Below are 16088 nucleotides of genomic sequence, written 5' to 3' on the forward strand. Positions count from 1 at the left end.
ACCAAGATTGGGAGACTGCATAGAACACTGCATTCATAAAATAACACACGAAGAACGTTGAAACATATGCAAGAGGAAATTAACCACAACCAACCGATTCAATTTTCACCCAAAGAAGTTATGTTCGTAGCCCAATCCTGTCCGTCATGAAATTACCATACACTGGTATCCTAAATTCATACTAACTCTCTGTGAAATCTTCCCGAAAAGAATAGCGGAGGGCTACTTTGATGATTACACTACATGCTTCACATGGTCAACTTGGTTTACACAAAGAGTGTAACTCCACAATAATTTTGATAATTAATATAAATTACATCGAAACACAAATTACAAAAGAAAAACTTTGAACTGGTTACTATCGTCTTACTATTAACCTGATGGGTCAAACAATTGTTATAAGCACGTGGTACTGGTCTCACAAAGTACACCCCACGTGGGTTGAACATAAAGAAAAGTTGCTATATTGAAAAATATTGTCAAGACGAGACGTTATAATCTCACGCACATTCGCATTTAAGATTGATGATCTTAGTTAGAGTTACTGATCAACACGTGTTTCCACTTTACTCACAAAGTAGTGACAAAGCAACTACTGGAAGATATTCTGAACTTCACACTCGAAATACACTGCGTTGTAATTTAAGATAACATTAGATATTTTAGAGCTAAACCTGAAATAAAGGTGATTAAATTTTCAGTTAGGCTGAACTTAAGAAATCCATTGTCCTACGGACTTAGCAGACACGCGCTTAGCCGGAGATCTTACCACTTCAGACGCTCGCCGCGGACAGACTGACCTGGGCTCCTACCGAGGGTGCTTCCGTATACAAAACGGAAGTGACCAGAGAGGCAGCTTCCTATACCAACATGACAAGGGACGGACAGGACCATACTAAGGATAGAAACCTCTTTGTTTTTAGAAAGCGTAGCTACCTGTTCTGACGTTGGTCCTACTGTTCTCTAGCAAACAGGCTTGTCTGCTACCATCCAGCATGCAACTAGAAATACATTTGCTCATTCATCCTCTCACACAGAATGGAAGGGGGATGACAGTATCTTATCATACACATTATATAAAAGAAAGCGGATGTAGGTTCTGTATGAGACTGTGTGACATGAATTACATATAAACTGTGTTTTAAAGTGTAGTGGTGTGACAGATCGTTCTTGATTACGTGTAAAAGTAACACGTTCCACTGCTCAGTCTCCTCCCAGATAGTCAGAAACACCACAGTAAATTTAGAAGCGGTATGTATGCCGTAAATGAGAACAGTTTTAAAAAATTAACATGAAAGGAATCCAAGAGAGACCTTTCAACTATAAGACACATGAGTACAAGTGAGTAATCGATACTTCAAGTCATACATGTACAAGTGAGTACCAGCACCACTGGACACAATAGTGCAACAGAGTAGCTAACATATCAAAAGGCGTGAGTACAAGTGAGTACTTCACACCACAGTACGAGTAGGCAACACCATAAGACTCACTAATACAGGTGAGTAGCCAGCACCATAAGATGCACAAGTAAGTATCTGATATCAAAAAAGATGCACAAGTAAGTACCCAACATTCGAAGTCACACGCATACTACTGAGTATCTGACACCACTTGATGCACGAGTACATGTGAGTAGCCAACATAGCAAAAGCAGAGTGCAAGTGCAAGTTAGCTAACAACACAGTACAAGTGCGTAGCTGACACCTCAAGATGCACAAGTATTCAACATGAGTACTCAACACCATAAAACGCATGAGTGCAAGTGAGTACCTAATACTACAGTACAAGTGAATGGTCAACACCACAAGACGCACAAGTACATGTAAGTATCCGGCACCACAAATCCACAAGTACAAGTGAGTATCCGAGAGCAGTGAGTAGAAGTGAGTAGCCCATATGACAAGACTCACTAGTATAAGTATACTAAAATACACTAGAGTAAAAGTGAGTACCAAACATGACTAGTATGACTGAGTACTTGACCCGCAACATTTATATTATATACGCTACATGGTCCACTCTTCTGCAGCGATGAAATCTTTAGAAAAAATAAAAAACTAAAATCAAGAGATACGAAATGTTCTATCCGTAGATCCCAACTGAACAGGTACTCATGAATGTGGATAAGTCGAAAAATCTGAAGCATATATTTCTTTATTAGGTCTTTAGAAACATTTAAATGTACATGTAGTGAGATACATAAGATAATAATTAGGCTAATGTAGCCACAAGTCATCAAATAGTAATTTAATTTACACTACATTTTTCCATTGATCACAATACTGCAGTAAAGATGTTCAGAAGTCATACTTTATGTATTTTTCGCGTTATTTGACTTTATTAACAACATATACGTCAACAGATTCTGTTCAGTGGGATAGACGGAGTTTAGTATCCATGTAATCTTTAGGCTCCTCTTACAGTGAACTTAACAGTTTCTAAACTTATCTATGGTTGCTAGGGAGTTACTTCAAATGTATGTTCATGAATAACAGACCTTTCTATACCAAAGTAAGTGACTATCTTTGTTAAGATTTTTCATGTCTGGTACTGATTCCATGAACTGAGCTGTCGGTCTGAAAAAGAAACACTTTTCTATGACAAATTTCATTATGGAATAAATATATTGGGAAGCAGTAGTTGGTATCCCCAGTTCTCTGAACAGGACTCTGCAGGAAATTCTTGAGTTTGCCTCACAAATAATTCGCGTTAGAAGCATTTGGACTGTAAACATTAGTTTGGATTGATGTTTTGCCCTAAAAATGATTCCCATATGATATTATGTAAAGAAAGTAAGTGAACTACGGTAGCTTTTTTATTTGCCGATGTGGAGCCATGTCCCTAACGATTAATATTGGTTGCCTCTTCACATTGGTCCTTGTTGTGCTCAGTTATGGTGGTTGCGGCCGGATACGTAACGATGTTGTCACATGCTGTCTGTATAAATCAATTTCTTAGCCACCAGACTCATCGCTGCGTCACCTCTCACATCACAAATCTCATCAGCACTATTCTACAGCACCAACACAAAACCTGACACTCCAGGTATCGAAGCTGTATCTACACTGAAGTGACAAACATCGTGGGATAGCGATATGCACATATATACACTCCTGGAAATTGAAATAAGAACACTGTGAATTCATTGTCCCAGGAAGGGGAAACTTTATTGACACATTCCTGGGGTCAGATACATCACATGATCACACTGACAGAACCACAGGCACATAGACACAGGCAACAGAGCATGCACAATGTCGGCACTAGTACAGTGTATATCCACCTTTCGCAGCAATGCAGGCTGCTATTCTCCCATGGAGACGATCGTAGAGATGCTGGATGTAGTCCTGTGGAACGGCTTGCCATGCCATTTCCACCTGGCGCCTCAGTTGGACCGGCGTTCGTGCTGGACGTGCAGACCGCGTGAGACGACGCTTCATCCAGTCCCAAACATGCTCAATGGGGGACAGATCCGGAGATCTTGCTGGCCAGGGTAGTTGACTTACACCTTCTAGAGCACGTTGGGTGGCACGGGATACATCCGGACGTGCATGGTCCTGTTGGAACAGCAAGTTCCCTTGCCGGTCTAGCAATGGTAGAACGATGGGTTCGATGACGGTTTGGATGTACCGTGCACTATTCAGTGTCCCCTCGACGATCACCAGTGGTGTACGGCCAGTGTAGGAGATCGCTCCCCACACCATGATGCCGGGTGTTGGCCCTGTGTGCCTCGGTCGTATGCAGTCCTGATTGTGGCGCTCACCTGCACGGCGCCAAACACGCATACGACCATCATTGGCACCAAGGCAGAAGCGACTCTCATCGCTGAAGACGACACGTCTCCATTCGTCCATCCATTCACGCCTGTCGCGACACCACTGGAGGCGGGCTGCACGATGTTGGGGCGTGAGCGGAAGACGGCCTAACGGTGTGCGGGACCGTAGCCCAGCTTCATGGAGACGGTTGCGAATGGTCCTCGCCGATACCCCAGGAGCAACAGTGTCCCTAATTTGCTGGGAAGTGGCGGTGCGGTCCCCTACGGCACTGCGTAGGATCCTACGGTCTTGGCGTGCATCCGTCCGTCGCTGCGGTCCGGTGCCAGGTCGACGGGCACGTGCACCTTCCGCCGACCACTGGCGACAACATCGATGTACTGTGGAGACCTCACGCCCCACGTGTTGAGCAATTCGGCGGTACGTCCACCCGGCCTCCCGCATGCCCACTATACGCCCTCGCTCAAAGTCCGTCAACTGCACATACGGTTCACGTCCACGCTGTCGCGGCATGCTACCAGTGTTAAAGACTGCGATGGAGCTCCGTATGCCACGGCAAACTGGCTGACACTGACGGCGGCGGTGCACAAATGCTGCGCAGCTAGCGCCATTCGACGGCCAACACCGCGGTTCCTGGTGTGTCCGCTGTGCCGTGCGTGTGATCATTGCTTGTACAGCCCTCTCGCAGTGTCCGGAGCAAGTATGGTGGGTCTGACACACCGGTGTCAATGTGTTCTTTTTTCCATTTCCAGGAGTGTAGATGGCAGTAGTATCGGGTTCACAGCGTATAAAAGGGCAGTGAATTGGCAGAGCTGTCGTTTGTATTCAGGTGATTCAAGTGAAGAGGTTTCCGGCGTGACTCTGCCAGCACTACGGAAATTAACAGATTTCGAAAGCGGAATGGTCGTTGGAGTTAGACGAGTCGGATATTCCATTCCGGAAATCGTTAGGGAAGTTCAATATTCCGAGATCCACAGAGTCAAGGATGTGCCGAATATAAAATTTCAGGTGTTAGCTCTCAGTAACCCAGTACTGCAATGCTTCGTTAGGAGATGAACTAAATTTTTACAACTTATCGTGGATTGTGCCCCTGCAGATAATAGAGGGATGGTTAGTGCTTCATAAATATTCCGTATGGTTTTTATATTTACTGTCTACATCCTGCAGGAAATTCACATGCATTTGTGAAATCATTCCCGAAATCCATTATATCTCAAGTTCAACACGTATCTCTACCGTCCAAACAGACCAAACTCAGTACACAGAGGTGTAAATAACATGCCTAGAACCTCATTACTTAACATCCAGTTGAGAGAAATAAATTGTCGAATTTGTGTGCCTTGTTTATTTATTGGCAACATATATGCTGACAGGTAGGGCGCAATTTCAGGTACGTAGTGAGTAGAAATGTGTGTCGCTTAAGACTCCAAAGTAGGTGCCCCTTGCACGCTGTAATATCAGTTAGAACTTAATGAGTACTTGCTTAGTCCATTCGTAGTTGTTGTCATCGGTAGTGCCATGTCTGAGTAAAGAATGTCAAGTTTGTTCAAGAGATGTCTACATGTTTCCAACACATTATTTTACGAATTACAAAACACACCTACTTTGGTTGTCATCCACTGCACCGACACAGCACAGTGGTACATCGACAACGTTCTACGCTCCATTTTGTTGCCCTTCCTGGCGGTCTAGCCTGGGCTTACATTTCAGCAAGAGAATGCCCACCGCCCCACGGGGAGAGTTTCTGCCGTCTGTCTTCGTGCTTGCCGAACCCTACTTTCACCAACTAGGTCGACGGATGTCTCCCTACTGAGATCGTTTGAAGCATTGTAGGCAGGGCTTTTGACGATAGAACACGCTAATTGGACACAATGTGTCCCTTATGAGGACATCCAACAACTCTGTCAATCATTGCCAAGCCTACTAACCGCTTGCATAAGGGCCAGAGTTAGACCAACGCGTTCTTGACATTCCCAACGTGTGAAGCTCTTTATCTTGAATAAATTACCGAATTCTTCTGAAACTGTAATCATTTGTTTGTCTGTTCGTGTACATCACATCTACCGTTTGTGATTTTTTTATCGACTTGTGCCGCATGTCATGGTGTTGTTTTACACAAAGGAAGTACGAGTGAAACGCACATTAAGAAAAATGGAATCAGTTGTTCTGATCAATCCGTCATTTTTCCGACAAACTTCAAGTTTTGAAATGATGCGAGAGAGTTGTGACTGTTTTTCCACTGTGTACTAAACAATTCATTTTGGCCTGCTCCCATACTGGGTAACATCAGATGTAACAAGTTCATGTTGGCGGAAACAGCAGAGAGTATTTTCTTTCGTATTCTAGTAACACTCTGCGGGCGTTATGTGGTGTTGGGCATGAAATGAAATGACTCGCTATTTAACCAGCACGTTCAAATTGTTACAGATCGACATCCTGTTCAGGTATAAGTCGGTGACTGTCACACGTTGCGCATAACAAGATTCTAGTGTCAACTTGGTCTGTAGGAATGTTTGGCTTCCAGGTTTCTTTAAAGTAGTTGCCTTGTGAGTGTTCCATCCACATCGTCAATCTCGAATACTGATTTTGTATGTAATGCGACCCTCCGTACGATCGTTTGTAAGATTGCAACTTACGATTTGGTGTCGGTGAGCCTACTTAATTTTGGTCGTCAGTTCTATACTTTCTGGCTTCCTTGCATTTATTAAGGCTGTACGATGGTGATCTTTTGATAATGAGACTTTAGCCTTTAAACTTGTAAAATTTCTTGGAACAATTTCTGATCCTTTCCATATTGCATCAGGAGTCAGACAAACTGTCAGTTTGTCACCACTATTATTCAATCGTATGCTGGAAAAAGTTGAGAGACAATGGAAAATAGGCATAGGAAAACAGAAACTTAACAACCACATGAAGCTGGGTGACCGAAAGAAGCACTAAATTGTTTGGCTTTCGCAGATCATTAAATATCCTTTGAAAAGACAAAGCACATGACAAACAAAAGCAGCTGATTAAGAATTTTGAAAACTAAGTATAACGACGACGACGACACCACCACCACCACCACCACCAACAACAACAACAACAACAAAGCAGACAACTTTAAATACATGTAAAGAGCATACTTGAGATTGAGAAATCGAAACAACAGCAAAATGTTTTTTTCTAAAGATCTTAAATTAAGGCATTATAATACAGTTGTAGAACCAGAAGTCCTCTGTAGGTGAGAAATACCAGTTTTATCTCGACAATAATGGCTTTAGGAGATTTAGAAAAGACAGAAACGGGAATCTTGCGAAAAATATAAGGTCCAGTCACGAAAAAAGACGACAATTCGGTTTTCCGAATAATGAAATATACTCATTTGTGCTAAAACAAAAAATTAAATCAGAAAGAGGCGTGTTACACTCGAATCTAGAGAGAATGAACAGACAGATTAACAAAAAAGATCCACATAGAAAAGCAGACAAACAAAATGGAAGGGGAGTAAGACAAAAGAAGGACTTAACAGTGAAGTAGGTTGAATAGGAGGCATAACAGAGACATGATCAGAATAGAAGTCAATAAATTAAGTAGTTTACAGGAACATAAAACAAACAGAAAAACTACTCGAGTCACAAGTTCATATGAGAGAGAAAGAGCTCATTCTGAGAAAATTAAAGAATTTTAGTGAAAGATGAGACAAAAGAGAAATTAATATTTATCTTGACATGGTCTTTAGCTGGCCTGAAAAGAAATTTTTAAAGAAGTCAGCTGGAGCTGTGGAAGGCTTATTTCCTGAAATATCACCATCAGCTACGGAACCATAACAGCGTTTTCTGCAGAACTGAGGGGGATCGTGAACTTTCCGTTTCCTTTTGAGTCAGGCACGTTTTCAGTGCTACGAGAATTCTTCCTATACATACAGCACAATTCCGGTTTGTGGGGAAATTTTTGGGGGTCCTTTCTGGCAATGTCTCTACTTTCCTTCTCCGTTTGTCACTGTTCCCACTTATATTTCATTAGTCTCTTACAGACTGCAACAAAAGATACCAATAAACTTCGAGTGGTTGTAAACGGTGTCAGGAGGGGGGGGGGGGGGGCATTTATAACACAACGCAATACCTGAAAAAATCGTGCAACCGCGCCCCTAACATCAAAGTCAAAGGGGCCACTGCCTGCCACTAAACGAAACCATCTGCAACAATCGTGAATTTGAATGTTAATACGGAGTCGCTGTGATAAGGCATTGATGCATCTGACGCCATCAATGCTGTCAGGGTGGTCCACTAGCGAAGAAACTCTCGTTTTGCCTCAATGTAGTGACCTAGCACCAGGTGTTGGTCCCGATGGTCTTTGGCGTCGTTGGATGACTTTTCGTACATCGTTTCGTAACCTGAATTTTTTTCGTCGAGATGTCCTCTACAAAACGTCCAAGTTAGTCGATAGGAACACACATCACACATCACATACACGTACTTGCAAGTAATCTTCGGGCTCTTGGTCGTCAGTTCCCAAGCAACCTCCAGACCATGTTAGCAACCGACGATAATGTAACCTGCACTATGTGACAAAATGTATCCGGACACCTGGTTGGCTCAAATGGTTCAAATGGCTCTGAGCACTATGGGACTCAACTGCTGAGGTCATTAGTCCCCTAGAACTTAGAACTAGTTAAACCTAACTAACCTAAGGACATCACAAACATCCATGCCCGAGGCAGAATTCGAACCTGCGACCGTAGCGGTCTTGCGGTTCCAAACTGCAGCGCCTTTAACCGCACGGCCACTTCGGCCGGCGACACCTGGTTGAAAATGACTTAAAAGTTCGTGGCGCCCTCTATCGGTAATGCTGGAATTTAATATGGTGTTGGCCCACCCTTAGCCTTGATGACAGGTGCCACTCTCGCAGGCATATGTTCCATCAGGTGCTGGAAGGTTTCTTGGGGAATGGCAGCCCGTTCTTCACTGAGTGCTGCACTGAGGAGAGGTATCTATGCTGGTCGTTGAGGCCTGGCACGAAGTCGGCGTTCCAAAACAAAACATCCCAAAGGTGTTCTGTAGGATTCAGATCATGACGTTGTACAGGCCAGTCCATTATGGGGATGTTATTGTCGTGTAACCACTCCACCAGAGAACGTGCATTATGAACAGGTGCTCGATCGTGTTGAAGATGCAGTCGCCATCCCAGAATTGCTCTTCGACAGTGGGAAGCAAGAAGGTGCTTAAAATGTCAATGTAGGCCCGTGCTGTGATAGTGCCACGCAAAACAACAAGGGGTGCAAGCCCCCTCTATGAGAAATACACACGCACACACACGCGCGCGTGCTCAAACCGAATTGACACACATATGACCACTGTCTCTGGAAGTTGAAGCCAGACTGTCTGTTTCTGTATGTTGTCTATTTTCGACGAAGGCCTTGTTGGCCGAAAGCTCCGACAGTCTTTTTTGTTGTGCCTGTCTGCGATTCAGCATCTCCGCTATAGGATGAGCAGCACCTGTCCTTTTCATAATATTGATACAATCCAACCCGGGTTTTCCATTATTTGTAATAGACAGATCTGATTCTTCTAAACCGCTCTCATATTCTTTCTAGACGGTACTTACAGATCTGCAGAAATATTCAGTTCTCTTCCACAGCTTTTGAAACAATACTTCCAAGATACATAAAGAACATTTTATTGTTAATTTAGGCACACATTAATATGGACTGAACTGGGAATAGACAAAATCTGTACGAACGGCGATTTATCATTTCCTATCAGTAAGATTTTAGTAGCATATTACCAGTGTGTATCTTGTTTTGCGTTTTCGTCTTGTTTACTCGTTTTAGTATACGCTGACTGTGAAACTTGTTTTATGTCGAATCAGACCTTCGTTAAGCCTGTGTAACTTCGTCCCAGGCTACGACTTAAACTAATGTCTACCGTTAACTGTCGAAATAAATGGTAATATAATATTTCCTGTGTTGAGATGGCTCTATGGACAAGTTCCGAAAGACAATATATTTAAAAAGAATTTTGTCGGTATCACTTTATTACATTCTGTATACTGAGCAGTTTTTCTGAATACTGTTGTAGAACTACCATGCGGTAACATTGTGATATTGATACTGGCTTTTTTTTAATGATAATCACCTATGTCTAAATTTAAGGTGCTAGCTTCCTGTCTGCATTCTTCCAAACAGTAACGTACAATGATATCTGTCGCCTGCTACTTGACAGTACGTGTGCTACATCCTGTGTGTCGTCTGTCCGTTCCAGAGAGGTGACGCTGGCCATCTACTTCATGTCTCTGGTGGGCCTCGTCATCTACACCTTCACCCTCAACTGCGGCTACATCGAAGTCGTCTACTTCACCATCATCTTCCTCGGGTGAGTCACAACACCGATACCGCTGTCTCGTCGCCTCGTCAGATTTCGTGCAGCAAAGATCGCATAGCGCTGCTGAGAATTTATCCTTATGCCTTGATATGTAGTTTGCCATTACGTACATACTGCATGCTCGTAACAGTACTTTCATCACGAGCTCGAGGAATGACTGTACACCGGTCTCTTCACATTCACCAAGCTAGATGACTGATGGCCATTACGAAGGACTCGCATTAGAGAGAGAAAGTGTCCGAACCTCCGTCCAGGATACAGATTTAGGCTTCAGTGACTTCACTAAATCGCTTAATAGTCCAAGCATTTTGGAGAATGACTGCAAAAATTATTCCTCGAAAACAAAAAAATTGAGCGAAATTGGTCGTCAGTTCCCAAGCAACCTCCAGACCATGTTAGCAACCGGCGATAATGTAACCTGCACTATTTGACAAAATGTATCCGGACACCTGGTTGAAAATGACTTAAAAGTTGAAACACGATCCAAGATGACCAAATTGCTGAAAAATATCCGCAAAGTTGCAAACAATAGTTTTTCGTATATGAGTAAAAAACTTAGCTCGGATCGGAAAATGTTGAAGACAAAGCTGTCGGGCTTAAAAAGACCTATCGATTGCTTTTTTATAAGTATCGATTCGTTTCTAACGCTCCCAGATGATCGAAAAACCGTTATAACTGAGTTCTCTATAACTCGTTAACATCCACGTTCCCATACTTGCATTTATAGTACGTATAGTCCGCGGTAAGACGAAGTTCTTGTTAGAAATATTTCAAAAATGTTAATTATTTTTTGACATACCGATTTTTCGGAAAGAAGGTGCTCTCGATAATTGGCTATTTCTTCTCAGCAGAATGCCTTCCAGTAACGGTTTCAGGCTTTTTTTCCTTCAAAAGGTGTTTTGCTACCACTCTATTAAATACTTGTTATATTATTAATTGTAAGGATCCAAAAATGGCTTCGAACAACTTGACCCTCATTTCACTTGCTTCAAGAGCTAAGTATCCCAATTTTTATTTTATGAAAATAACTTTCAAAGAAAGAAACTGCTGACATTTTGCCACGAACTTAAAAAAAAGAAAAAAAGGATTTGTTCGAACTTCTGCAGTGCAGCTAACTACGTTCTTTTAAGGCTGTAAAAAGTTAATTGTGTCTACTGGATTTTTTTTTTAAAAGGGTTATATCTGCTCCACAACACCGTAGAAAAAAAATTCTTTTTAAATTATAGAAAAAATGTTAGCAATTGCTTTCTTTAAAAGTTATTTTCATATAATAGAAATTGAGATAGTTAGTTAAAACGCAGGTTCGAATCCTGCCTCGGTCATCGAGGTGTGTGATGTCCTTAGGTTAGTTAGGTTTAAGTAGTTCTAAGTTCTAGGGGACTATGACCTCAGAAGTTAAGTCCCATAGTGCTCAGAGCCATTTAGTTAGTTAAAAAAGACGCGCGACGAAATTTTGAGTTCTTCGAAATCATTTTTTGATCCGTACAGTTAATAAAATAGTAATAATTATTTGATAGTATGGTAGACAACTCTTTGCGAAGAAAAAAACCATAAAACTGTTTCTGTAGGGCCATCCGCAGAGAAGATCTAGCCAGTTATCGAGGGAAAGTTTTCTGTCGAAAAGTCGATACATCTCAAAAATAATTAATTTTTTTTTAATTTTTCAAATAAGAACATTTTTGGTTAGCCGCGAGCGATAGAGTAAAGAGCATATATGGGAACATGAATTTTAAAGAGCTGTAGGGAAACCAGCTTTTAACGATTTTTAGATATATCTCGAACAGTAAGAAAGCTATCGATACTTGTAAAAGGAATCGACAAATCTTTTTAAACCCGAAAACATTCTCTTGAACGTGTATCGATCGGAGCTGTAGTTTTTCACTCCTTTAAGGAAAGCAGACTTCTGAAACTTCGCAGATATTTTTGGCTATCTTGGATCGAATTTCAAGAAAAGGAAACTATATTTAAAATTTGATTTCCTATACGCTTATACTTTGTCTCCAGGTAATAATTTTAGCAAATTTAACATTTGGTCGTCACAGAATGCTTGGACTGCAAGACGAATGCTGGGATGGTCCCTTTGACGAGAGACGCGATCTAGTTGTCATTCGTACTCCATTTTCAGGGACTTCCATGTACTCTCCAAATCACTGCGAAGTGTATGGCAAAGGGTACTTTCTGATGTTATGTTTTTCTTCCAGTTACATTTGCATATGGAGCTTTGCAGTTCGTCTAACATCGTTTTCGCCATACCTACGGGAGTGCCACATAGGGGGCAGAAGTATATTCCTAGACTCCTCATTCAATACTGGATCCTGAATCTTTATAAGTAGGTTTTTGCGAGATAATGGACGTCTGTCTTCGTATCTGCCAGTTCAGGTTCTTTAACATACCCATGACGCTTGTTCCACGAGTCACACAAACCTGCGCCCATTCACGGAGTCCTTCCTTGTATACGATCAAAGTCGCTGATAGTCCTACTTGCTACAGGTCCCACACACTTCAACAGTATTCGAGAATGGACCACACCAGTGTTTTGTAAGCAATCTCCTTCCACTATCAGAGCATCCTACAAATGAACCAAAGACTGTCACTAACTCCATATGAGCATATGTAATCTTTCTAATTCATATCTATATTAACTGTTACACCTAAGTATCTGTATGAGCTGACTGATTCCAACGGTGAGTTAAAGGACATAACATTTCATTTTTTTCTTCTTCATTTTTTAAGTGCTAAATATTTTATTTCTGACATTTAAAACAAATTGCCATTCTTTACTCCATTCTGAAACCTTATAAGGATTTCACTGAATATCTGTGCAGCTCTTCTCAAACAGTACTGCAAAACGTCTCAGATTACTGCTGATACTGTCTTGCAAGATCGTTATTACCCAATGCGAATAGCAAGAATCCGAACACTCTTCCCTGGGGCACATCTCATTTTGTCGGTGCTCCTCATCCCAGGTTAGCAATCTGCGTCCCCCCCTACCAAGAAATCCTCAGTGCAATCATCAACGTTTGCTTAATACTCAACATGAACGTGGTTTCATTGCGAGGCGTCGGAGTGATGCTGAGTCAAAAACCTATTGGAACTCAAGAAACACTGCAGCTACATGATTCCCTTTATCCATGGCTTTCAGGTTCGCATGTGAGACTAACTCTAGTTGGTTTCCGCAAGACCGAGATTGGTTGGCATGAAGGAGAACATTGTATTCAAAATACCTCATTTTTTACTTCTCTTTAAATTTTGAGCTTGTTTACTTTGCGGTCTTCATCTGTCACTGCAGAGAGACATATGGGTGGAACTAGTCTCTCAGGAAGAAATAACGACGCCAGTTGCAATTTTATTTTCTAATTATAAAGTAAAATCTATCTAGAAAATAAAGTTGCAACTGGCGTCGTTACTTGCTTCCAAGCAGTTACTGCAGTTGCGGACCCTGCACTATCATGTTCGTCAAACTGGTCAAGAAATGAAACTAGTCAGTCTCCTCTTTGAGTTAAAAGTATGACTGGATTCATGATGCCCTGGGACCACTTTCATGTCTACTTATGCGATGCGTCCTGCTGCAGTATTTCGCCTTCTGGACGTGTGTTTAAGTGTCAGTGTTAGATTAACCATTCCTGTTTGTATCTGATGGTCTCACGAGGAAACACGAACGCATACGCTGCTAGCTAACCACTGCAGTGTCTCTTGAGTGGGCGCCACCATTGTCATCTCCTGCGATGCGGAACAAGGAGTTGTGCTGTGCCCGATCAAGCCACTTTCACAGATTCGACGTACAGTGACTGTCGTTTAGCAAAATTCTTTTATCAGTATCGGATCTCACAAACACTATCATAATCGGTTCCTACTTCTTAGTAAAGGGGTACGTATACGACAGCGTACGCAACCTAATACGTCCCAAAACGCCTTGTACAAAAACGAGATTGTTTGGGCACTAATACCTCGGGTTCTATAGGTGATAGAAAGATTGGGTCAAGTGTTTTGGATAGCCCTTGCGCTAGGGACCATTTGTATACCCAAAGTAAGGACAGTATTAGTGTCACTATCCTACAGTACAGTACAGTACAGTACAGGGTCAAAGTATGAATATTTGACACTTCCTCCTCTTTAGGCAAATCGAGCAAATCGATTTGTTCTTCTTTCATTTGATGTGGTCTACTGTGGGTCTTAAGCGGCTTATAGAGGCACCATTAGTTTATGAGCGATTCCTTAGAAAAGCCCAAAAAAGTGTTTTCTTTTTACTATTTTTTCCTACCAAAACCGAGTCGCGCATTCCAAGATGGCTATGCACAGAACATGGCTAAAATTTTGACAATATATACCTAAGATCCCGTTCATGAACACCGTGGAAAATTTTCTTGATATCTTCATCTGTTTCCTAGATACAGATTCAAATTTACCCTTCTTGCACACGTAAAATACACACGCAAAATCTGGTGTGAGGCAAAAATGTTGTTTATAAAGAGGCGTAGCACGGAGAAATATACTGAAAAATGTCCCCATTATCATCAGAAGGGTTCTGGAAACCCTATGTCGTATTATTCAAGCACATGCAAAATCTCTGTGCACGTAAAAGCCGGTCTGACTCGTAAAATGAGTTTTGCTTTATTTCAATTTCACATAAGTAAACTATCAAAATTTTGCTGACCCATAAAGTTCTCTTCATATGAGTGACATGCCCTGCTGCGGCAGGAAAAAGAGAGACACCAGTGAAAAACGCTCTTATCGAAGCACAAAAAATGCGAATATGCTCGGGTTTAAAAAAACTCTGACTGAAAAGTGGTGTGGTACCCAACTCATTCTACCTTTCTCAGCGCCTTTAAAAAATTTCCCCAGAATTTGCGAGCATGTTCGCTCTTGTTTATTCTGAGAGAGGAGGACACAGTGGCAGTCGGAAAGAAACGGGAAAGTAATAAATACTGGAAGATAGTAGATAGTTGTCGTATACAAAGAGCAAAGGCCACAATGGCAGTGTGAGAGAAAGAGGAGGGCACAGGGGCAGAGGAACATAGTTGACAGTTCCAGAACAGTGAAAGGAATAAAGAGGAGGAAATGGAAGTGGGAGGGAGTCAGTTATAATGAGAAGCAATCTATCACAAAGACAAGGAGAAGGAGAGAGGTAGTGACAGTGAGGAGAGACAGAAATGTAGTGACTGACAATTCGCGATTTTTCACAAACACAACTTTTATTTATGTACGTTTACAAGGCTGATGACTGAACAACAAAAGAAAGATAAAGATAATGATGCCAGTAAAAGTTTCCTAATTCAGGCAAACAAAAGTTCACTTCTAATTTTCCACACACACACACACACACACACACACACACACACACACACACACACACTAGTAAAAGTCCAATTGAGAGACGAAGACGTAATCTTCAAATCTTCAGCGGTCGAAGTCCACGAGATCGGCATCCGTAGTGAACTGAACTTAGGGGCTGGTTCTAGCTCCTAAATAGTTGTCTCCAGCCAATCACGTTTTGCCGTAGTGATACTTCCTGCAGACCGTGGCTCGAGCTCTCCCTGCAGGAAGTAGTGCTCGGAATGTCTGTTTCCATTACCTTGTATGTAAATAGCCGGTGTTTAATTGGTCCAAATGGCTCTGAGCACTATGGGACTTAGGTAATCAGTCCCCTAGAACTTAGAACTACTTCAACCTAACTAATGTAAGGACATCACAGACATCCATGCCCGAGGCAGGATTCGAACCTGCGACCGTAGCAGTCCCGCTGTTCTGGACTGCAGCGCCTAGAACAGCACGGCAACCGCGGCCGGCTAGCCGGTGTTTACCATGGTGCTTTTGGTACGCCGTGGACATAGACAACCCTGTCTTCTGTGGTGTAATATGGGTTGCCGGCCCTCAGGGGCTACCTTGGCTCTGGCATAACAAGAAGCAGCTGTAAGGCATGAATGGGATACTAGCTGTGTGTGTGTGTGTG

At 42.2% G+C, this 16088-nt stretch overlaps 1 protein-coding gene across 1 annotated transcript in view; it reads left to right on the forward strand.

Moving 5' to 3' along the window:
- The window catches only part of LOC124623082 (feline leukemia virus subgroup C receptor-related protein 2), a 756299-nt gene that overhangs the window by 675763 nt on the left and 64448 nt on the right, over nucleotides 1-16088 (forward strand). The window contains exon 6 of the mRNA XM_047148874.1: nucleotides 10019-10129. Within this exon, the coding sequence (XP_047004830.1) occupies nucleotides 10019-10129 (111 nt within the window). The remainder of the gene's footprint in view (nucleotides 1-10018; nucleotides 10130-16088) is intronic.

Source organism: Schistocerca americana, chromosome 7 (assembly GCF_021461395.2).
Source record: "Schistocerca americana isolate TAMUIC-IGC-003095 chromosome 7, iqSchAmer2.1, whole genome shotgun sequence".
Taxonomy (NCBI): Eukaryota; Metazoa; Arthropoda; class Insecta; order Orthoptera; family Acrididae; genus Schistocerca; species Schistocerca americana.